Source organism: Lissotriton helveticus, chromosome 8 (assembly GCF_964261635.1).
Source record: "Lissotriton helveticus chromosome 8, aLisHel1.1, whole genome shotgun sequence".
Classification (NCBI taxonomy): Eukaryota; Metazoa; Chordata; class Amphibia; order Caudata; family Salamandridae; genus Lissotriton; species Lissotriton helveticus.
This window is the reverse complement of record NC_136069.1, coordinates 467,397,392-467,421,266: the sequence shown is the minus strand read 5'-3', so window position 1 is coordinate 467,421,266 and position 23,875 is coordinate 467,397,392. Positions and strand designations below refer to the sequence as shown.

At 45.6% G+C, this 23,875-nt stretch overlaps 1 protein-coding gene across 5 annotated transcripts in view; it reads right to left on the bottom strand.

The window, feature by feature from the left end:
* Positions 1-1,612: 1,612 nt before the first annotated feature.
* PHF11 (PHD finger protein 11) overlaps positions 1,613-23,875 on the bottom strand; it is a 500,916-nt gene continuing 478,653 nt past the window's right edge. For 2 of the 5 annotated variants that reach the window (XM_078657356.1, XM_078657352.1), the window contains one exon: positions 1,613-1,985. Coding sequence is in view for 1 of the 5 variants with exons in the window: in XM_078657353.1 (XP_078513479.1) it covers positions 1,945-1,985 (41 nt within the window). In the remaining 4 variants the exon portion in view is untranslated. The remainder of the gene's footprint in view (positions 1,986-23,875) is intronic. The other 3 variants (XM_078657350.1, XM_078657355.1, XM_078657353.1) reach the window with 2 other exon arrangements.

Sequence of the window (23,875 nt, the reverse complement as noted above, 5' to 3'; positions counted from 1 at the left end):
TGTGTTCTTTCGATGTAATACAGTAATGCTCTTTTGACGTCTAAGGTGTGTAGAGCTCTTTCTGCGACTGTTTGTGGCTGCGAGAAGAATACGGGCAACTCAACAGATTGATTTAGATGGAATGGTGAAATGGCCTTTGGAATGAATTTAGGATTAGTGCGAAGAACCACCTTGTTATGATGCATTTGCAGAAAAGGTTCTTGAATGGTAAATGCTTGGAGTTCACTAACTCTTCTGAGAGAAGTAATGGCTACTAGGAAAGCTACTTTCCAAGTTAGGAATTGCAATTTACATGTATGTAAGGGTTCCAAGGGAGGTCCCATTAACCGTGTGAGAACAATGTTTAAGTTCCACACTGGTGAAGGTGGTGTTCTACGAGGGATTATTCTTTTAAGTCCTTCCATGAAAGCTTTTATCGCTGGTACTCTAAAAAGAGATAGATGTTGTCTATTTTGTAAATATGCTGCAATGGCAGCAAGGTGTAGTCTTGATTGACGTGTAGGCTAAATGACACTTTTGAAGGTGTAAGAGGTATCCTATGATGTGTTGAATAGACACATCTAGGGGATCTATCTGGTTGTTTTGGCAGTATATGACGAACCGTATCCACTTAGCAGTATAACATGCTCTAGTAGCGGGTCGTCTAGCCTCTTTGATAACGTTCATACAACCTTGAGGAAGGTTACGGTATCCAAACTCTATGACTTCAGGAGCCAGATCGCTAGGTTGAGTTGAGCTGGGTCCGGGTGTCTGATCTCTCCATGGTTCTGTGATAATAGGCGTGGAGGTAGGCTTAGTTTTTGGTGTGGTACCACGGATAGTTGCAGCAGCGTGGTGTACCACGGTTGTCTGGCCCAAGTTGGAGCTACTAGAATGAGTGGTAGGGAATGTTGCTGTAGTTTGCGAGCCACTAACGGAAGTAGTGGGAGAGGAGGAAAGGCGTATGCAAATTGTCCTGACCAGTTCATCCATATCGCATTGCCTTTGGACAATGGGTGTGGGTATCTGGCGGCGAAGTTTGGGCATTTTGCATTTTTATGGGTGGCAAAGAGGTCTATCTGAGGTTGTCCCCATGTTTGAAAAAACGGTTGAAGAACTTGCGGATGAAGTTCCCACTCGTGGATTTGCTGTGTCTGGTGACTTAGCATATCTGCTATGCTGTTTTGTATGCCTGGGACATGTTGGGCTAATAGGAAGAATTTTAGAGGTATAGCCCATCTCCATATCTGCTGTACTAACTGAGAGAGCTGCAGAGAGTGTGTTCCTCCTTGTTTGTTTATGTAGTACATGGCTGTCATATTGTCTGTGCGGACTAAGACAGCTTTGCCTGATATTTGTTTTTGGAATGCTTTTAGGGCTAGAAAAACAGTTAGCAGCTCCAAGTGATTGATGTGGAGTAACTTTTGTTGCGGTGTCCACCTGCCTTGCATGGTGTGATGCAGTAGGTGAGCTCCCCAGCCGGAGAGCGATGCGTCCGCTGTCATGATTATTTGGGGAACTGGCTCTAGAAACGGTCGATTGTCAAAAAAGATTCCCTTTTGGGTACAACCGTATATCATAGAAACAATTTATAACTACCACAAAACATTCAAACCGGAGCAATAAAGGAAATATTAATTAAAATAATACAGTTTATTCAGTACAATTTGTTAAAAAGCTTATCGTTTCTATTTGTCAGACACAAATTAAAATATACAGACATTAAACACAATAAAATGTCATTACACAATACAGCTACATATCACAAGTGGGAAACAAGGCTTAAGGAAAAAATGAATCCTATTAGCATGAGGTAAGTACAATAGCAACAATCGTAGTCACGCTCTGATATCAGACTAGTTTTAGTCAGAGTTGTTGTCACTAGGGCTTAAAGTACTTCAACTCAACAAAAAGGGCATCGACGCGTTACGGTGGGCATAGTATTTTTAGGGGCCAACACCTTCTTCAGGATATAATGGTTGAATCCCACATTAAAAGTAAAATATCTGCAATATAAGAAAAAGTGTCTTAGATAAGCATACCTACAACATTTCTATATTAAAACATTAAAATACGACCATCAAAGTATTTAAAAAAACATTCCCTGATTACTCCACATTAACAACTATATGCACCATTCTTACATACATAGATTACATGTTTTTCTTCAAAATTCTCAGTCCGGTTAATGAAACCTTTCATTTTATACAGTCTCCTTTTTAATAATGAGCACTGTGCAATTTCATCCATGGCATATATGTGCATTCTATTATATCATATTACCTAAGGCCCGTTAAACAATCACCCATACGGCAAATATATTATGTATAATTGTCATATTCAAATTACACATGTCCTTTAAAATTTCAAATAGCGAGCATATTCTGCACCACCGGTAAATTAATAGTTACCTCATTCAGAGACAGTTGAAAATCGCTGATTGACCAGATTAAAATATTTTGATACCACGAAAGTGGTTATCTATATATAGAGGAAAAAGAAATAATATGAAACCTACAGTTCCATGGATATACCCATTTGATTATAGACACTAACAGCTGTATAAAATAACCCGACTTGAAGCCACAGACCTTTCAATTTAGCGCAATGTCTTTCTTCGGGTTTTCTTTACCGGCCGTTCATGTACCCATCTGTGATATTTTAATCAGATCTACAGAGGCAATTTAGATCATACGATAATCATATATTCTAGAAAAAGTGGCCTTTTAAGGTTGTATATAGGGCAGGTCAATATTTGAAATCATGCCCCTATTCGTATTTGTGGGGAAGTAGATAAAGACCCAATGAATATTTCACTTAAAGAGTTAGCCTTTTAAAGTTGTGGCTCTTTTTTTAAAAAAAGCTCGAAGCATAGATCACAATACAGCCTCATAATGCCTGATACCAAGCCACTCTTCGAATTTATGGGATGAAAAACAAAGACATAGATATTTCACAACGCATATCTATGATGCGAATACACATGATAGCTTATACGAACTGAGCCAGCACGCAGTGGCTCTTTAACTTAGCATAGAATATGTATCCTGTAAAACTACTTTCCATGATTGCCGCATTTGCAAAATACATACGAAGGAATGAGAGCGTATTAGCTTCCTGATCATCTCTATTTAGAGTCTTACACACAAGGGCATTGCCTTAATTATCTTTCTCAGTATCTTAAATATAGCGATACTCCCCCGTACTTGCTTGTAATGGCATGCCTAACTTGGGAGCCAACATGTATATATATTATTATTTCTACACATCCTCAAAAGAACCGGCACAGTTTCCGACCCATCGTTAACACACATTATCTATTACCGCTTGTACCCTGCACCTATGATGGTTTACAACATACCTTGCAAATAATAATAGGTACAGGTTTGGCCGTATTTCTCCAGATTAAAACCGAAACATATGTGACTTGCTCGCAAAGCCTCGGGTTACTTAGTAATCCCCAGTCTTGACCGCCTGCGGTCTACATTTATAAAAAATTAAGGATGATTAGGTACAATACGGTTAGCGTAATCTGTGCGCATTACGGTCTCCTTCAAAGTAAAAACCTGGGCATTTCATTACCTGATGGTGTTTACTCGAGCTCCTTGTCAGGTCACACGCTTCGTCTGTGTAAACAAACTACGATCGTGGCTGCCTGGATTTATATAATCTGAGCACTCCCACTACGTAAGCAGACTTCCGCCATTTGCCGTGTGCTTTCCTGCATCCGGCCAACTTTTGTTCCTACCACATTTCGTGCTTCCCAGCCACTAGAGCGTTGGAGGTAATACTTATTTAATGGCACCACAGAAGAAAGACTATTCTTTGATCTTAATGCATTATATCCGACCCTAATTTCTCCCGATTTACGCACACTTCAGCCATTGAACCGCTAAAAGTGGTAATCAGTTGATGGTTACGTTAGTTGGTTCTTTAGTCTCTGATCGATATTAATGTGCAAGTTACCTACTGTCATTCCCATGCGATATTGAATCCGGCCCTGGGAGGGTCCTTCTTCAAAATTATTAACGGGACTGCCGCATATTTTAAATTATACCCTAGATACAATAGATACAATACTTGTCATGCATTGTCATGCATATTTCCATAATTAACAAGCTACACTAATCCCTCTTACAAGTATGATATTACATAGGGAGATTGTCTCCAATTATATAGTTTATTCGAGTTGTGTCCATATTATTTAGATACAATACTTGTCATGCATATTTCTATAACTAGCAAGCTACATAAATCCCTCTTACAATTATGATATTACATAGGGAAATTATCTCCAATCATATAGTTTATTCGAGTTCGGTCCATATTATTTAAAGAGTGTCTAGATAGTCAATCTCATACCATTGAATTTTTTATATTAGCGCAGGGGCATAACAGACGTACAAATTGCGTGCGTCATATATAGCAACATGCGAATTTGTGTTGCCCAAACATACGGGACGAGCACCCATGATCTATACAACTGAAGAACTAAGAAACAGACCATATGCGTAGCGATGTATATTACTGGCAATATATATTTCACATTATTTATACGCCAAAGATGTAATTACAAACAGATATTTTATCATACAGAATTGTCAGATATATAGTGAACAGTAAGTATCCTATAATGGCTCCTCTATGATCTTTTACACTTACTACAGCCATGTAAGGGAAATGTCAATACAAAACCACTCACAGTGTGGAACATTTATAATAATTACTTTACATCATCCAAAAAACTTTGAGACCAATGTCCAACAAGTAATATAACAATCTTCTTTGAATGTCCCGTTGTTCCAGTGTTAAAATATGAAATATACCACTGTTCGCGCATTTTCCTTTTGGACTGCATGTTTCCTCCTCTCTTGCCAATTTTAATTTTTTCAAGGATGAACCACATGAAATCACTTTTGCTATGGCCTGCCTCAAGAAAATGGGTCACTAATGGTGCTGTGATCTTTTTCGTCCTAATGGCGGACCTATGTTCCTGAAGCCTAACACGAACCTCCCTGCCTGTCTCCCCAACGTAGCCAAAACCTCAGGAAATATGCCATTGTTGCTTTTGCAGTTGCTCATAGTTTTAGATTTTAATGTCACGCCGTTGTGGATTATTTCCGTGGTCTGCAGGCATTGTGGGCAAATATTGCAGGTACTGCATTTGAAATTTCCTATTGCTGTTGTATTGGTCATGGTTTTTTTGAACCGATTGATTTTCTTCTCTGTAAGTATGCACTAGTAGATCACGCAGGTTCTTATTTTTCTTAAATGCAAAAAGCGGTTTCTCCAAAGTGACACTTTCATCATGGTTAAGGATATGCCAGTTTTTGTTAACTACATTCTTTATTTGGTTACTCAGAGTCGAAAATTTACTCACAAATACAATTTTGTTTAAAGGCTCTTTCTCTTTCACAGACTTGTTGACTAAAGCATCTCGATCATAAAATCTAGCTCTCTTCATTGAGTGTGTTAGAAGTTTTTTCGGGTACCCCCTATCTCTGAACGTCGTTTTTAGAATCTCCGAGTGTTTATAAAAATCTTCAAGTTCCGAACAATTTTTCCTAAGTCGCAGAAATTGACTGAATGGTATACTTTCTCTCTGCGACTTAGGGTGGAAACTTGAGAAATGAAGAAGTGTATTTTTCGCCGTGGGTTTGGTAAATAATTCAACTTCCAAAAGCCCACTTACTTCTTTGATTGTGATATCTAAAAAATTCACTTTAGAGATACTGTGGTATGATGTGAATTTTAGGTTTGGATCGCCCAAATTCAACCAAATAAAGAAAATGTCGTCAATGTAGCGGTACCATCCCGCTACATTTTCGAAAAAAACGGGCAATCTCATTGTACACGTTTTCCAAACTGACCAACATAAAGGCAGGCCAGACTGGAGGCACAAGTGGCCCCCATGCTGGTCCCCTTCAGTTGTTTGAACAGCTCATCCTTAAAGAGAAAGACATTATTGGTCAAAATGAGTTTTACACATCTAACAATAAAATCCTTATTGGCTCCACCGATGTCCTGGGTCTCCAGAATATCCCTGATTACACAGACAGTGTCCTCCTGGGGAATATTAGTGTAGAGAGACTCAATGTCTAAGGTAACCAGACACTGAGTCTCTCCACAGAATTCCTTTCCCTCAATAAGAGAAATCATGTGTGCCGAGTCCCTTACATAGGACTTCATATTAAACACAAGGGGTTTTAGGAAATGGTCAACGTATTTGCTAATTGGCTCAAGAAGTGAGTCGATACTGCTAACAATCGGGCGCATTGGGGGGTCATCATATTGCTTATGCACCTTGGGTAGGCAGTATATAGCCGGAATTTTGGGCTCTACATAGGTCAGATATTTGAACTTATCTTCGCATATCCAACCTTGTTCCTTAGCCTCTAGTAAAAGTGCAGTGCAATCTTTAGATATTTTGACAATGCTACTCTCTGTTGTCCTTTCATAATGTTCTTTTACATTTAACAGTTTATACATTCTATTTTCATAGTCGGTTGTATTAAGAACTACGACTCCACCCCCTTTATCCGCCGGTTTAATGGTAAGGGACCTAGCATCCTTAAGGGAATTAAGGGCTGTTCTCTCTTCCTTACTAATGTTGTAGGTATTATGCCTTTTGTTGTTATTGAGGATCTTGTGAATGCCACTTTCCACAGCCATTTCAAAGGCTTCAATATTTTTTCCAACCATCCCTAACGCAGGTGTGAACACAGATTTAGGTTTTAATCCTGACAAATTAATGCGTTCTCTTGATTCTCTATCCTTGAAAAATCTTCTCAATCTGACCTTCCTAAAGAAGGAACGCATATCCTTTTCAAGTGGAAAGAGTCTATACCATTGGTAGGGACGAAACTAAGACCCCTACTGAGAATACCCATTTCTGTTGGACTAAGGGATCTGTCTGAGAAATTTATGACTGGTATTCGGTCGGTTGCCAGTACCGCTTGTTCCTCGTTTTCATGTACTCTTGCTGAGGCCGAGGGCCCGATTGAATTGACCCCTCCCTGTGTTCCCGTTGCCCCCTCTTCGGGGGTGCATCTAAAAAAGGCCCCTGATCTCTAAAATTATTTCTACCATCATTCTCTTCTCTCTGTACCCCCCTCATCCTCACTACTGGACCCTGAGGTTTCAGAGAAAGTAATCTGTTTTCTACTACCCCTGTTAAAGGTTTGTCTATTCTGTGGTCGCTCCCAATTAGGGTCATTACGTTGTTGATAATAATTTTCTTTCAGAAATGGATAGACCCTTTCTTCAGAGAACCTTTCAATGTCCTTTTTAAGTTTGTTAGTTTTTTTGTCAAGAAGATACTCGCTGTATCCTTCGACATCTCTGTTGATGTCATCTAGTTTTTTCTTTGCCTCTTCTAAGGCTGATTCAGATTTTTGAATCTTCTAAGGCTGGTCAATTCTTCAGCTCTATCTCTAGCTTTTTTTTTTTTTTTTAATATTTCTTTTTATTAAAACTTTTAACAACATAAACAAAAAGAAATAATCAAGGCAGTACAAGCAATCGAATGACGAAGCGTCCTGCGGGGAGGAAAGCATGAGATCATAATACAATCATTGACATTGCAGGATGGCAGGATGGGAGGATTGAGGGATGCAGCGAGTCCAGAGACAATCAAAGCAACATGTTAGCAGGAATGTCGGGTCAAGGGGAGGGAGGGTACGCCACCAGTTGTGTGAAGGGGGGTGTGCATATATCTCCCCGGTAGGAGTTCCATTGACCCCAAACTTACCCCACCTGCGGGGCTTGCCGCGGGCCACATACACCGTCTTCTCCCTGAACATACACCAGTCCATATTCTCCTTCCATGCCAGAACTGTGGGTGGCCTCTGGGAGCCCCACAACTGGGCGATATCCCTCTTAGCGATCATATCGCCGAGTGTCACCCACTGAGTCTGTGACAAATCATAGTCATTCGGTTCCCACACATTCAACGAACATCGTCTAGCTTCAGGCAACAACACAACACAACACCCGTGACCTCTTCCATTACTGCATGCGCTTGAGTCCAGAAACTAACAACCACCGGGCACTCCCAGAGTATGTGAAGAAAGGTGCCCGGAAGGCCACAACCACGCCTGCACAGCCCATCCGAAGCGTAACCCATACTGACCAAGCACGGACCGGTAACATAGATCCTGTGGAGAATCTTAAGCTGCACAAACCTAAGGCGGGCCGGAATTGCCACCTCTTTCGGCGAGGATATGGCCTGCTGCCAGTCCTCGTCATCTAACTCCAATCCATCGCCAGTCCAAGCTTCCCTGAGTCGCTGTAAAAGGTCGGTCCTATCGTTTATCAGCTTTTTATAAATAAGCGAAATCGTACTGTCTGGAACGTGTCCATTCAGCACCCGATCCTCAAGCGGTGACGCCTCAGGAACAATAGTACCCGGAGGGAAAACCGCCATCAGTGCGTGTCGGATCTGAGCATATCTAAAAAACTCCCTGTCACCCAGGTCATACTCCAATCTCAACTCGTCGAAGGTTTTAACCCTACCCTTAGTCCACACATCATTCACCCTGCATATACCAATCACGTCCCATCTATCAAAGCCTTTCGTCTTCCATAGGGAGCCCAGCCTCTCGGAAGCATAAAGCGGAGTGGCGCGTGTAAGTCTATTCTTCCATCCCATGGCATCATTCGCACGTTGCCATACTTGCACCGCTATCTTGGTAGGGCCAGTGAGCAGCCTCCCTGCGGATTTCGTATAAAGCGCCCTGTTGTAGTCACCACCAGGCAGCAACCATCTATCCATTTCGAACGAGGGGTTCGACGCGGGATCATACATGCCGTGAATAATCGCCCCCAGTTGGGAGGCCCAGTAGTAGCGCTTAATATCTGGGAGAGCAATTCCACTGTTGTACCAAGGAAGTGTCAACTTGGCAAGTGCTATGCGAGACCGTCCACCCCATATCAGGTGTCGCTGCAAGCTTTCAATCTCCCAAAAGTAGCTGGCCGGGATGGTATCGCAAGTATTCTGTAGGGCATACAAAAATCGGGGCAGTGACATCATCTTAAATAGAGCCGCAAGTCCAAGCGGGGACAACGGAAGTTTACGCCATGCAGGCAGCAGGTTACGTTCATAGCGAACCACAGGATCTAAAGTGATAAACACCCCTAAGTATTTGAAACCCGCGTGTACCACCTGTATTGGGCACCCACGCGGCAAGAGAGGAGGGTCTCCCGAGAGAACGTACACGCAGGACTTGGACCAATTGATCACAAGGCCAGAATTTTTACCGAAGGAAGTCAAGACATCGAATAATACTATTAGCGACTTCCGAGGCGACGTGAGGTATAACAGGATGTCGTCAGCATAGAGCGATATCCGGTCCTCGAAATCAGGGGTCCAGGGTATACCCTTCATTGACGGTTCCCAGCGCAGCCAAGCCGCCAAAGGATCCAAAGCAAGAGCGAAAAGAAGCGGAGACAACGGGCACCCCTGGCGAGTACCCCTTCCAAGAGAAAATGAGCCAGAAACACGACCATTAACAACTAACTGGGCCAAGGGGTCTTGATATAATAGTTTCACCCAACTGATGAAAACTGGGCCAAAACCAAACTTGGCGAGGACAGCCCAAAGCTATGGCCATTCCAGCGTATCAAACGCTATTGTGGCGTCCAAAGAAGCCAAAATGGCCGATTCACGCAGCGAGGACGCTCTCGCAAGGTCGCCATGTAAACGCCGAAGGTTCAGCGCCGCGTTCCGGTGCGGAATAAACCCGGACTGATACGGATGGATCAGGTCGCAGACAACAGAGATTAAACGATTCGCAAGCACTTTAGCAAGGATCTTAGGCTCAGCGTTGTAAGAGCGAGATGGGCCTGTACGACGCGCAGCAATCCCGCGGCTTCCCCTCCTTGTGAATAACGATGATAGACGCAAGCCTTTGATCGGATGGAAGGGTACCCGCGTCTAGCGATTCTAAAAACATCGAGCGAAGATGTGGTGCTATTTTGTCTGGGCGCAGCTTATAGAGTTCGATGGGAAGACCATTCGGACCCGTGGCCTTTCCCGATCTCACAGAGCGGATTGCGGTCGCGACCTCCTCGACAGAGAGTGTCGCGTCCATCAATTCCCTATCCAGTTCCGACAAGCAGGGCAAAGCAATGTCTCTCAGAAGCAGATACAAATCCTGTTCCGGTCTGTCCGACACTGGGGAGTATACGGTTTGAAAATACTCAGAAAAACACTCCACAATCTCAACCGGGTCAGTCACTCTCACTCCATCCGCCCTCTCAATCAGAGGAACCACACAACTAGCCCTCTCCTTCTTGTCCAACCAAGCTATCAACTTTCCGGCCTTATCACCCACATCATACAAACGGCCTTGCTGCTCTCTACTCATGACCTTGGCGGCATCAGTGACCAACGCTCTATAGTCGGTTTGAGGCTGAGGAGGTGCAACCTGTCCTGGGTAACATCAGATTCCAGCTCTCTTTCTATGTCTGATATCTCAGTTTCAAGTCGGACCACTGCCTCGCACTTACGTTTCTTAGCATTATTAATTAATGATAAGGCGTGGCCGCGGATGACCGCCTTATAGGCTTCCCATAGCGAGACAGACTATGACACAGACCCCACATTCTCCACAAAATAATGGTCAAGTGATTTGATCAGTTCCGTACGGATCTTGGGGTCACAGAGATACCAAGGGTTGATCGGGGCTACCCGGCCCTCAGTTCCCGGTCCTGTTTCCATTACGAGCCATAAGGGGGAGTGGTCTGAGATACCCCTAGCCAGATGTCTAATCTCCTTAACAAGTGGGGCCTGTGTTGCGGGCATCAGGATATAGTCAAGCCTCGAAAGGCTACCATGAGCACCAGAGTGGAAAGTGTATTGTAATTGTCCAGGGTGTAGCAGCCTCCAGCAATCTATTAGTCCCAGGGTGTCAAGGAAGCCACTCAGCCAGGACCGGGACCTCCCGAGGTCCCTCGGCGGGTAGGGATCGACATTTCCGGAGACCACAGAGTTAAAATCGCCACCCACCACAAGGATGCCTTCCGGGAGCCCCAGTAGCACCCTCCCCAGGTCAGCAAAGGTCGTTGTCTGAAGGCCAGGCGGGAAATAAACGGAGAGCAAAGTGACGACCTTCCCCTCCCACCGTCCAGTAATGGCAGCATATCGCCCCCTATCGTCAAGGACGACAGCATCTATCTCAAGGGGGAGGGATACTCTAACCAAGATACCCACCCCCCTAGAGCCAGTGGTGAAGCCGGAGTGTGCCAGGAGACGGTAGCCCCTACGATTCATAGCCTGGCAGATATTGCCCATCAAATGTGTTTCTTGCAACAGCACAACATCAGGGGAAAGACGTCTCAAGAGTTGTAACACCACACCACATTTTATCCTGTCCCCCAATCCGTTAACATTCCAACACAGCAAATTTAGCCCCCTACCCCCATCCCAAATGTAATCGCAGCATCCACCCCACATTAGTCGCAACAGCCAAATCCAAAAGTCCATCAACAGAGTGCCTTGAAGGGAACCAAACAATAACAACTTTCCCCCCTCCTACCCCAAACCAACCCGTAGAACAAGACCCCCCACCCTGCACCCCTGCGTTAGACTCAAAGGCCCCCCCAACTTGCAGTGTGCCTGTCGCCCTAGCAAATAACTAATCTACGGAAAGAAACCCCAGAGGATGAAGAGACTCACTCCCTCCGCCACCCCTGGAGGACCACCTTAATTAAGGCAAGTTAAAAGATCTGCAAACCATGCCGAGAGATCTATATGCAGTCCAGCGAACCCAAGTCACATTACTATTCCTGGTCCATCAGTCCACCCCCGGCTCCACCAGAATGTTCAGGGTCTTCCCGCTGCCTGGGCAGTGTGTCAAGCCAGTCACTTACAGCCTCAGGGCGATCGAAGAAGAACGTCCGATCTCCATACTCCACACGTAGCCGGGCTGGAAATAGCATTGCGTATTTCATGTCCCTGTCTCTCAATCGTCTCTTCACTCCCTGAAACCCCATTCTTTGCTTCTGCACCAACTGAGTGAAGTCGGGATAGAAACTCACCGTCGTATTCTCAAATTTCGTGGGGCCACCCAAACGCGATGCCTGCAGGATAGCGTCCCGATTACGGAAATGAAATATCCTGGCGATTATGGGCCGCGGGGTAGCACCCAGCTTAGGTTTACCACTCTGTGCACCCGCTCCACAGCAAAGAATTTACTCAGGCCTTTGGGTGCAAGATGATTGACGATGAGGTCGACATTTAAGTTGTCTGAATTCTCAGGGACACCCACAATACGGACGTTGTTCCGCCTAGAACGACTTTCAAAATCTTCCAAACTACGGGAGAAGGAGTCATTAGAGGACCGTAGATCACGGACCTCCGTTTGTAGATCAGAGACATCCGTCGTGAGGCTAGAGGTCTTAAAGTCCAGGGATTTAACTTTTTAGTTTGTTTTAGCCAAATCCGCCCTGATCAAGGTGACATCGATCGCCACTGTTTCCAGTTTGTGCGCCAGGGTTTCATACTGCGCACCGATTGAGGCCTGCATACTCGCAATGGCGCCCATAATATCGTGCAGAGTCGGGTCTTTGGCCGCCGTAGGGTCATCTCCCTTGTCCGCCGGGGACTTGCCCGTTCCACCGGGAGATCCCTTAGGATGAGTGTATCGGTCCATGACATTAGATTGTATGGAGCCCCCACGGCGAACAGTCTTGGTCTTCCGTTTTTCAACCTCTGGCTTGCCGGCCATTTTGGAAGCTGCTCCCCCGAGGGGACCCCAAGACCTGGTGAAAATGGCTACGTCGCAATCACCCACAGATGCTCAACCAAAGGACAGCGTGTTCCACGTCACACACCGAGCGGTGATATAAAGGCCTTGAAGTGGGACCGCGAAGTGAAGCAGTCCGTGGGCGGCAGGGCCAAATCCGCTGCGTAGAAGGGTCCGGGGCAAAAGCGAAACCGAAAGCCAAGTCCAGGGTCGAAAGTAGGATCAGGGAAGCCGCTGTTGTTCAATTACCATCCAGGCAGTTCATCAACTCGAGCCCGGGGCAGATCCGTGGAGCAAGCCAGGACAGTTTAGACCATCATAAAATCGGTTTTCTCGGACCAAAACAAATTTTGAAAGCAACTATCATATCAGTTGGGTTTCATCTTCGATGATCCGTAGTCATAACCAGGATTATAGTCAGGATAAATCCCGGAGGTGGCAAAGGTCCGGGAGCCCTGTGCTCACGCGACCATCTCGGTTGCGCGCGAAGCTCCTCCCTATCTCTAGTTTTTTAATTGCTTCTTTTTCTATGATAATTAGCACATGGGCGGTCTCGATAATAAGGAACATCCAATCACGGCTGCATCGATTAGAGATGGCTGCCCAGGTTTCTACAAACTTTCTAGAAACGGTTGGCCTTTTGAAAGGTTTTTTGTGCTCCACCATTGCAGAGAGCGATGAGTCCGACTGTCTAACAACACTAGGTCTGTTAATTGACTTTGAGCCTGGTTCCATTGGCGCGCTAGGCACTCTTGAAGTGGACGCATTTGCAGTCTTGCGTGAGGTACTATAAATGTGCAAGATGCCATCATTCCTATGAGTTGCATGAACACTAGAGCTGGGAGTGAGTGTTGCAGTTTGAATTTTGTTAAGAGAGTTTGTACACGTGTTATCATTGCTGGAGAGGGATAAGCTAGTGTTAATTGGGTGTTTATTGTAGCGCCAAGGAACTGTTGAATGTGCGAGGGTAGCCGATGCGATTTGGTGTGATTTACCGTGAATCCTAAGTTGTGGAGCAGTTGGATTGTAGCGTGTGTGTGTTGTACACACTGTAGGAGCTGGCTTTTATGAGCCAGTTGTCTAGATATGGGAAGACGTGAATATGTTGTCTTCTTAAGTGTGCTGCTACTACCGCTTTGTTTGCCATAAGTTTGCTAAAGAATGGTGATGGATTAAACCCAGATTGTTGACTGGGTGTGAGTGCTTGATTGGTTCAATTGCTCCGTCCATCACCACCCCCTTTTGTACCGCTTTGTTCGCCATAAGTTGGCAGGGTATGCTCAGACGTGAGTCCCTTGCTCACTTTGCCACTGGATTCAAGCAAGCCTGGCTGAAGATGGCTGAAATGACAGAAACTGGTCCTAGGAAGCTTGTTTCCAGTCCAGGGAAGGAATGGCTTGGCAGTTCTGGCTGGACTGTTCCCATGAGGCACAGGGTCAGACTGATTTGCATATGGCCATGTCTGAACTGGGGTGGCAGAGTGGGCAAAAGAACAGTGATTGATTAAACCCAGATCTGTTGACTGGGTGTGAGTGTTTGATTGGTTCAATTGCTCCCTCCATCACCACCCCCTTTTGTACCGCTACTATTGCTAGGCATTTGGTAAACACCCTTGGTGCTGTTGTGACTCCGAATGGGAGCACTTTGAACTGGTAGTGCTGCCCGTCTAGCACAAATCTGAGATATTTTCTGTGCGCTGTGTGGATGGGAATGTGAAAGTAGGCGTCCTTGAGATCTAGAGTGAAGTTGTTTTGTTACAGAAGCAGAAGGACTTGTTGAAGTGTGACCATATGAAAATGATCCAACTGTATGTAAATGTTTAGAGGTTTGAGGTCTAGGATAGGTATCAGAGATCCGTTCTTCTTTGGGATTAAGAAGTATAGGGAGTATACTCCTTTGTTTTGCTGATGCTTTCAAACTAGTTCTATTGCATTATTCTGCAGGAGAGATACCACTTCCTGTCTGAGCAGTGTCAAATGTTCTTGCGACATTGGACGCTGTCTGGGTGGTATGTTTGGGGGGGTGGATGTTAGTTCTAGACAGTAACCTGACTGAAATATTTGAAGCACCCACCTGTCTGTTGTGATGTTTTCCCAGGCTGGTAGATATTGTTGAAGTCTTCCCCCGACAGGAGTGGAATGGGGCGGGGGAAGGGGGGGTGGGAGTCATTGGGTAGGGGTGGAGGCAGAGCAGGAGTTGTTGTTCTTGCCTCTGCCTTTGTTGTTGTTACCACTGTAACCACCTCTTTGGTAGCCCTTACTATATGTGGATTGTGTAAGGGCTTTGTAGGAGGTAGAAGGGGTATCTGAGGAGTATCCCCTATTGGTGCCTCTAAAAGATGAGCGTCAAAATGAACATCTGGGTGCCTGCGACTGCAAGGCTCCCATAGATTTGGCTGTGTCTGTATCTTTTTTCATTTTTTCAAGTGAAACATCCACATTGGGTCTGAATAAGTGTTGCTCATCGAAAGGTTGGCTGAGTATGGCACTTTGGACTTCAGGTTTGAACCCTGATATGCTTAGCCAGGCATGTCTACGCAGTAAAACACTGGTGTTAACTGCTCTGGAGGCAGTGTCTCCTGCATCAAGTGCACAACGAATAGAGGTGTTTGTAATATTTTACCCCTCTTGGATAAGCACATTTGCTCTATCTTTATACCTTTCAGGGAGGTGCTGCATCAATGATTCTAATTCGTTGTGATGTGACCTGTCACATCTTGCCAATAATGCTTGTGTATTGGCAATATGCCACATATTTGCTGCTTGAGAGGCAGTTCTTTTCCCTGATGCGTCAAGGAGTTTAGACTCTTTATCTGGTGGGGGAGCCTCACCTGATGTTTGCTCTTTTGCGTACGTTTGAAACTACTAGCGAGTGTAGTGGAACTGGGCCTTTAATATATGCTGGATCTGAAGGTGCAGCTTTATATTTCTTTTCTATCCATGGGTTAATGACCCGAGTTCTAACTGGGTCTTTGAAGACTTCAGGAGCATGCTTAATCACTCCCTTGAGCATGGGTGAAATGGATGTGGATCTCTGTTGGTTATCAAACGTATCCATTAGGAAGTCTTCATCTACTGGGTCTGTATGCATGTCTACCCCATGATACTGCGCAGCTCTGTGTATTAGCTGATTAAATCCCATAGTGTCTTCCGGTGGGGAAGGCCTAGAGGGGTTATGTTGTCCTGAGGGACATTTGGGACGTCTGGAGTGTTGTAATCATCCCATGGGTCAGGTGAACGTGGAGGAATAGATGGATCATCTGCATTACCCCCTATGTCATCAAAACTATCATCTCCCGTGTCATCATGTGGTATGATAGAGGGTGTAGGGGAATGTTGTGGTAGGGGAACAGGTGGTGATGGCATAGGTGGAAGAGAAGGGGAAGGAACCCTTCGCGGGGATGTAGCTATGTCCTTCTTTGGAGGAGGAGCCGGTGCAGGTTTATCCAGTGGTCGTTTCTTTGAACTTAAAGTTAGTCGACCAGTGGTTGGATCTTTAACCAGAGTCTTTTGTGCAGGGTCTGGGTGAAATAAGTCCTCTGCAGGCTGCTGATCTTTTGGTGTGGAGGAAGATTTCGGCACCAAAGTGGCTTCTTTTGCTTTTTTTTTTTTACAATGTCTAACAGGAGAAGCAGGGTTTTTTTTTGTTCTGAGTGTTTTTTCGGCTCCGACGTTTTTTTGGTTCAGATGAAGGTTTTGGATCCAGTTGTTTTTTAGAATCCGAAGTGTGTTTGCTTGGTTCCGACCTTGGTTTCAGGGCCGAGGGAGCAGTGGTATGGTTCGGTGCCGATTGTTTCGATGTCGGCGTGGAAGCCGATGTTGTCTTTTTCGGTGCCGGTGGGTGTGCATCGGCACCGTGGGGAGGTCGACTCGAACCCGAGTTGCCTGAAGGCTTAGATAGCTTCTTAGCCGATCCCGAAGGTGGGGCAGTAGAAGCGGTGTCTCGGTGTGCACCCACCCCCTTTTCTGAATCGTTTTTGTCCACCATAAGCGTGGAAGGGTATACTCAGATGGGAGTCCCTTGCTCATTGCACCATCAGGATTCAGGCAAGCCGGGCCGAAGACGGCTGAAATGCCAGAAACCGGTCCCCGGAAGCTTGTTTCCTTCCCAGTATAAGAATTGGCTTGGTAGTTTGGTCTGCCCTGTTCCCATGATGCACTGGGCCAGGGACAGACTAATTTGCATACAGCCAGGTTCTGAGCTGGGATGGTGCAGTGAGCTAAAAAACGGTGATGGATCAAGCCCTGATCTTTGGACTGGGTAAGAGTGGTCTGCTTAATTCAGACACTCTGTTCATCACCACCCCCTTTTCTGAATCGAGGGCGTGACCGGAGCCTTGTTTGGGTGTGTCGAGGAAGGGTCGGGTTTGACGGTCTTACTTACGACCCGTTGAGCTGGAGTGACCTCTTCGACATCGGAATCTTCTGCCTCGGAGTTGCTCTCGACGCCATGTGGTTCTGGGACGTCGACGCCCTCCGCGAAGATGTCGTCTGGAATCGGAGCTGAAGAGCGAGCCATTGTTCTCCTGGCTCTTCGGTCCCGGATCGTCTTCTTGGAGCGAAAGGAGGCACAAGCGGAACAGTCTTTGGCCTCGTGCTCCGGGGAGAGGCAGAGGTTACGCACCTCATGAATATCGGTGTGGGGAAACTTTGACCCACATTGAGGACACTTTTTAAATGGGGTCCTTTCCATGAGCTGGAGTAGACGACGACCGGAATCGAAGTGCTCGATGTGGAGAAGTAGCGTTGACTGGAAAGCATTCGAAACAAGATTCTAGAAGCCGGTGAGGATTGCGTGCCGAAGGAAATCGGTTCCAACACGCCGATGTCCATGCGCAGTATCATCCAAAGGAGGAGTCACCTATCCCGTGACTTCCAAAGACTTTTCTACAACAAAACAAACTGCAAACATCCGGGCCCAACACTAGGTGGTCATCTATGCACAGTGTGTAATCTGCAGCTCACATGCCTCGAACACAAAGCTTTCTGAACATATCTTAGTAATCACTATGCAGCCCCAATCCACAACGTAGATAGCCCTATAGAGGAATTCCTCAGAGACCTCACAATCCCCTCTTTGCCACCTTGACATACTAGACGACTTAGCAGGCCCCATCACACAACAGGAAATCAAAATAGCTATCAAAGGCCTTAATTGTAACAAAGCACCCGGAATCGACGGACTGCCCATAGAATGTTATCAAACTTATTCTGTTACACTAGTCCCTAAATTAGAAGAAGTGTATAGAGCAGCCCTGGAAACCGGTCACCTACCACAATCTACCATGCAGGCACTCGATACGTCCTTACTCAAACCTGGCCGAGACAGCACAGATATCTGCAACTATAGGCCACTGTCCCTATTAGCAACTGAATATAAAATCCTAAGGCACTCGCAAATCGTATACAACCATATATAAACACGCTTATTCATAGTGACCAAAGGGGGTTCCAACCAAATTGCAACACGTCCTTTAACATAAGAAGGCTTCATTATGTAATGAAAGCTACCCCGTCAGAGTATCAAACTGCGACCTGTTTTGCCCTGGATCTCCGCCAGGCCTTCGACTCCATCACTTGGGACTACATGTTTGCGGCCCTGCGACGCTTTGGCTTCCCAGATGCATATCTCATATGGGTGTGATTACTATACACCTTTCCCATGGCCAGGGCCTGCACGGGACAGTATATCTCACGCGAATACACAATCCACAGAGGTACTCGGCAGGGATGCCCTCTGCCCCCCCCCTGCTGTTCCTGCTAGCGCTAGAACCCCTTGCAATTGCTTTACACCGATCCTCGGACAGGCTAGGAATACCTATCAATGGTACAGTCCACCTCACCTCCATGTATGCTAATGATATTCTCTTATACCTTCGAGATTTAACGGCCGAGCCAACGCCTCTCCCGACTCTCCTTTCCACTTTCGAAAAGATCTCTGGTCTTGCAATTAACTCAAGGAAATCACGTCTTCTTCTTTCAAGACGGACCTCACCCAGATGAGCTGCCATTCGGCAATTACACATTCCCTGTTGCACCCACTACATTTAAATATCTTGGAATCCAGGTATACAGATCACAGGTGGACCAGCTAGATGGCAATCTCAGGAGCGCCATCACGGCTCTCCGCTTAGCGTGGCCTGCTGGACTTCTTGGCTCTCTCTGTGATGGACCGCATTGCCATCTCTAAGATGGTGGTAATACCATGGTTGCTTTATTTCTTTCATAAATTTACCTATAGTGATTCCGCAAGCTGTATTTCGTACCCTGAACGCCATATTAGTGGAGCTCTTCTGGGCGACAGGCCGCAGGAGGATGAGCCTACAGAAGTTACAGTTAGAATCCCACCGGGGAGGCCTGGGTGTCCCTGACTTCAAGGCTTACTATCAAGCTAGTCAGCTTCAGCGTCTGTCCTATTGGACAGCGGGGAGAAACTTACAAGAAATCGGTTACACAGCTAGGGACCTAGATCGGGGCAGGTTGCACTCTCTGATCCTCCCTAACGCTAAAATCCCCAGGGAGGGCCCCCCACTGCTAAAGACAGCACTCCAATGCTGGAAGAAGGCTATACAGTACACCTCAGTTGTGACCCCTTATTCCTCTAATATTCCGCTATTGGGTATTCCCACCCCCGGCGGTAGGCTTACAAAGACTAGAATACAAGACTGGACTGAGGCCGGGCTGGAAGAAGTTGGAGCTTTCTTTGGAGAGGGTAATCTACTGGACCATGCCACCTTTATACAGACCACTGGAGCACCTGAGCGCCTATACCTAGTGCATGCAACAGTATCCCACTACTTTAGAACCACATGGGCACTGCAGCGCACGGAACCCCTACAACACAAACTAGTTCACTTATTATATTATATGGGGAATGGGAGCCACTTGGTCAAATGGCTGTATAAAGTCATCAGGATGCATGCAGCGCTTTCACTTACGTCTCTTAGAACCAAATGGGAGGCGGACATAGGCACAGCTCTGACTGACAAAGCCTGGGCGAAAATACTTGAACATCCAAAAAAGGATGTCCCGTAATGTTAGGCTGAAATTCAGACAAACCATGGTGTTACATAGGGCCTATTTAACCCCACAGAGAATACATAAAGTGTTCCCGGGGTTCCAACATAATTGACCCCGATGTAAGGGAGACGAAGCAGATTTGAATCACATACTATGGACCTGTCCACACATACATGCCTACTGGAATGGAATACGACATTCCCTGGAGGAATCCACACATGTTATAGTTCAGGATGATATCCTGGACTGTCTCTTGGGTCTCCGTAAACGCACTAAAGCCTTAAAAATACAACAGCGATTCCGGGACCTCGCTCTTATACTATCAGTGCGATCCCTCACTAAAAGACGGAAGTCCCTTAGGTGCCCCACGCTAGCGGATTGACAGGAGGATGTAGTCAGGAGGATCTAGTACAGTGGGGAGGTGCCGAGAGAGCTGCTCTTCGAAGTGAGGAGGATAGGGGGCTGCGCAAGCAACCTATCACGATGCAGTGGGATATTATGATGGAGGACTTTAAGTGTATGGATCTAATATCCACGCAGAAGAATATAACTCAATAGTCTAATACCACACTAGCAAGATGAGAGCTCACACCGACACGATCATCAGCCAGTAGTGCACAGGTCTCAGAAACCATAGGATTAAAAGTGACACTTCTTGAATAATCTGGTTAGACAAAAACTTAAATAGGTAACCACAGACCAGGAGAGGGGGGAGGTGGGGTGCAGTTTGGGTAGTTTGTGTTAAAAATGTTTGAACATCAACAGACTCTTTATTATCGATGTTGGAAATGTCTTGAACATTTTCTATGTATATGGAATTGATGTTTCTTTTAATATAAATGTGAATAAATATCAGAATCTGAATTTATTGGTAGCTCTTTTTCCTTTAATATTTCCTTTTAAACAAGTTCAAATTATGATTGCCTAGGTTGTTTTATGTCGAATGTCTTGAAAATGTACATGTATATGTCCCCACAGTTCGTATAACTGAGCTCACACCACATTAATGTATACGCTCAACAGTCATCTCATATAAGAAAGTATGTTGTGTACATGTCTGAAAACCAACAAAAGAAAAGTGACCGTTTATATAATTATTGACAATGTATGATGCCACATGGGTCTCAGTAAAGTTTGTTTAAAAAAAAAAAGGTCCAGGAGAATGAGGGCTGCCATATCTCCCCTGTCAAAGATCATCCGAAAGACAGCTGTAGCGTCAATGAGAGCTGGTTCTGTACTAGCGTTGGGCCTTAATCCGGATTGTGAGGAGTCGAGGAGCTGGTGATTGTTGAGATGGTCATTTGATTAGTTTCCCTAAGACCTTTGCCAGTTATGGTAGGAGGGAAGAGGGCGCAAATTCTGGTGTTTGGATTCAATGTTGGAGGAAGAATGATCCCCTGCACCTGGTGCGAAGGTTCTTGGGGAAGGATAAGTTACTTACCTGTAATCCTAGTTCTCTTCCAGGGGTATCCTCATTAAAGTCATAAGCACTGAATATTCCCGCCCACGTGCGGGGACCCCGGAAATTATATAAAAATTATATATGGAAATCATATATATCTAGCTCCACATATATGTATGTACATATATCATTTTTTCTCACACCAATGCAGCCCCAAGACTGAGGCTAAACAATGTAATTATCCATAAAAAGAATGTATTTGCAAGTATATAAAAACACACATTAGGTCAAATAGCACTTGAACTCTGTGTTTTAATGAGCAAAACACTCATATATCATGAAAATTGCAAATAAACTAGACATTGTTAGCCCACAGGCTGCATTGTAAAGCAACAGCATAGAAAATGAAATCATTTTCAGCAAAAACTGGCACTGTGCCTTTAAGGTAGCCATGATCCATGGCTTCCCATCATGCCTCAGGGATGGCAGTTAGGTCAGTTGTTCTTTGTTCTTCAGTTGTTCTTTGCATAACCCTGAAAGTCAGGGCTCGACAACAAAACTATAAACACTTTGACATCATCTCATTTACCTGGGGAGGCGGGTGGGTTGCTTATGACTTTGATGAGGATACCCCTGGAAGAGAACTAGGATTACAGGTAAGTAACTTATCCTTCTCTTCCAGGGGATCCCCATCAATAGTCATAAGCACTGAATAGAATAACAAGCCCATCAACCACCTGCAGGTAAATGAGAAAGCACATGACCCTACCAATGACTGTAACAGCTAAAATCAGCCGTTAAACAGATTTCACAAGGAGGCTTGGCCTACCTGGGTATCTGCTCTAGTGTCTGAATCTAAACAGTAATGTCTGATAAATGTATGGACGGAGGATCACGGTTCGATCCCTGGCACCGGCGGCAGGAGTCTGCCCAGCACCATGTGACTCTGGGCAATAGCTTGCTTAATCTTCCCAACGGCCCCCAGCGCCGGGACACCCATGGGTATCTGTGCGCTTTACAAATACTGGATTTACATTTACATTTACCTCCAGGTCGCCGCCTTACAAATCTCAGACATGGGCACATTATGAAGAAAAGCTGTAGTAGCTGCTTTTCCTCTGGTGGAATGTGCTTTGGGAGAAAACCCCAGGGTCTTCTGCGCTAATTGGTAGGCAAGTTTGATACACAAAACTATCCACCTTGAGATGGAACGTTTCGAAGCTGCATAACCAGATCATCTTGTAGGTCCAGCGAACACATCCAATCCCCCTGCCTGAGAAGTAGATATATTTGATGAAGCGCCAACATGCAAAACTTTTCTTTTTTGACATAAAGATTCAGTGTCCGCAAGTCCAGAATGGGTCTGTATTCTGCTTTCTGCCCTTTTTTCTTGACCAGAAAGTATCTTGAATTAACTCCTTTCCCTCTTTGAGATCTCGGTACCCTCTCAATAGCTGATTTTGTGAGAAGGGTGGCTACCTCTTTTTACAGGAGTTTTAACTGATGACTCGATGTTGGCATTGGAGGGATAGAGGGAGGTTGATGTTGAAACCGAAGAGAGTAACCATTCTGAAGCGTAGGTAACACCCAGCGATCTTTTGTAATGGCCCGCCACTCTTCCATATGATGCCCGATGCATTGTTTGGACTGCGTCTTGTTGGAATTGTTGCCTTGACGCTGATTTCCTCCACCTTTTGAGGAGCGCCTGCCTCTGTATTGGGATTGTTGCTGCCCCTGTTGGTCTTGACCCTTCTGCCACTGAGGGGTTTGAACCCTCTGTTGAGAAGATCGCTTATTGTAGGAGCGGAACCTTTTATGGAATTCTTTTTTCTTTTCAAGCCCCACGGCTTTTAGAGTGTCCAATTCCGTTTTCATATGCTGCATTTCCTCATCGGTGTGTGAACCGATTAAAGATGATCCAGAGAAAGGCAGGTTCATGATACGGGTCTGAGCTTCTGGCTTTAGGGCGGCAAGATACAAACAAAAAGACCTCCTTGAGCATATCCATGCGCCGACAGGGTAGCTCCGTCCGCTGCAGCGCTAATGATCTGGTTGGAGACCTGGCTGCCCTCCGTAAGGATTTCTTCAAAATCCCTGCGATATTCTTGAGGGAGTTTTTCAATGAAGTGCTGTAAGGAATCCCACGGGGATCTATCATAGCGGCCCAATGGCGCCTCCACATTGGAAACCTTCAGTAAGGAGGCCGAGGAGCCGCATACCCTTCGTCCCCAGGAGTCTTGCATCTTGCTCTCCTTGTCTGGTGGTACAGTGGAGGAAGATGCCACGGCATGGGTCTTTCTTGCCACTGCAATAATCACTGAATCCGGGGGAGGGTCGGCCCTGAGGAATAATGGACCCTCCTCTGGCGAACGATATTTTTTGAGAATCCTCGCTGGAACTGATTTTATGGTCGCAGGCGTGAGGAATACGTCCATGGCTGGTTCTATGACACCCGGAACCAAGGGAAGCAGAGGTTTGGCCGCCGTCTTATGATGCAGTGTTTCGAAAATCACTGAAGACTTGGTCTGGCGAGCTGTCATGGGAATCCCCAGCTTAAGTGCCTCTCTGCCTAAAATGTGAAGATATCCACTGGAGAGATTCTCGACGGAGGACTGTCGGTCAGTGTTGGAGCATAGTCTCTATGTGAGCGAGTAGAAGATGAGGAAGATGTAGGAGATGTGTTCCCTTCTCCTGCTCCTTGACCTGGATCTCCGCCTGCTCGAGCGCAC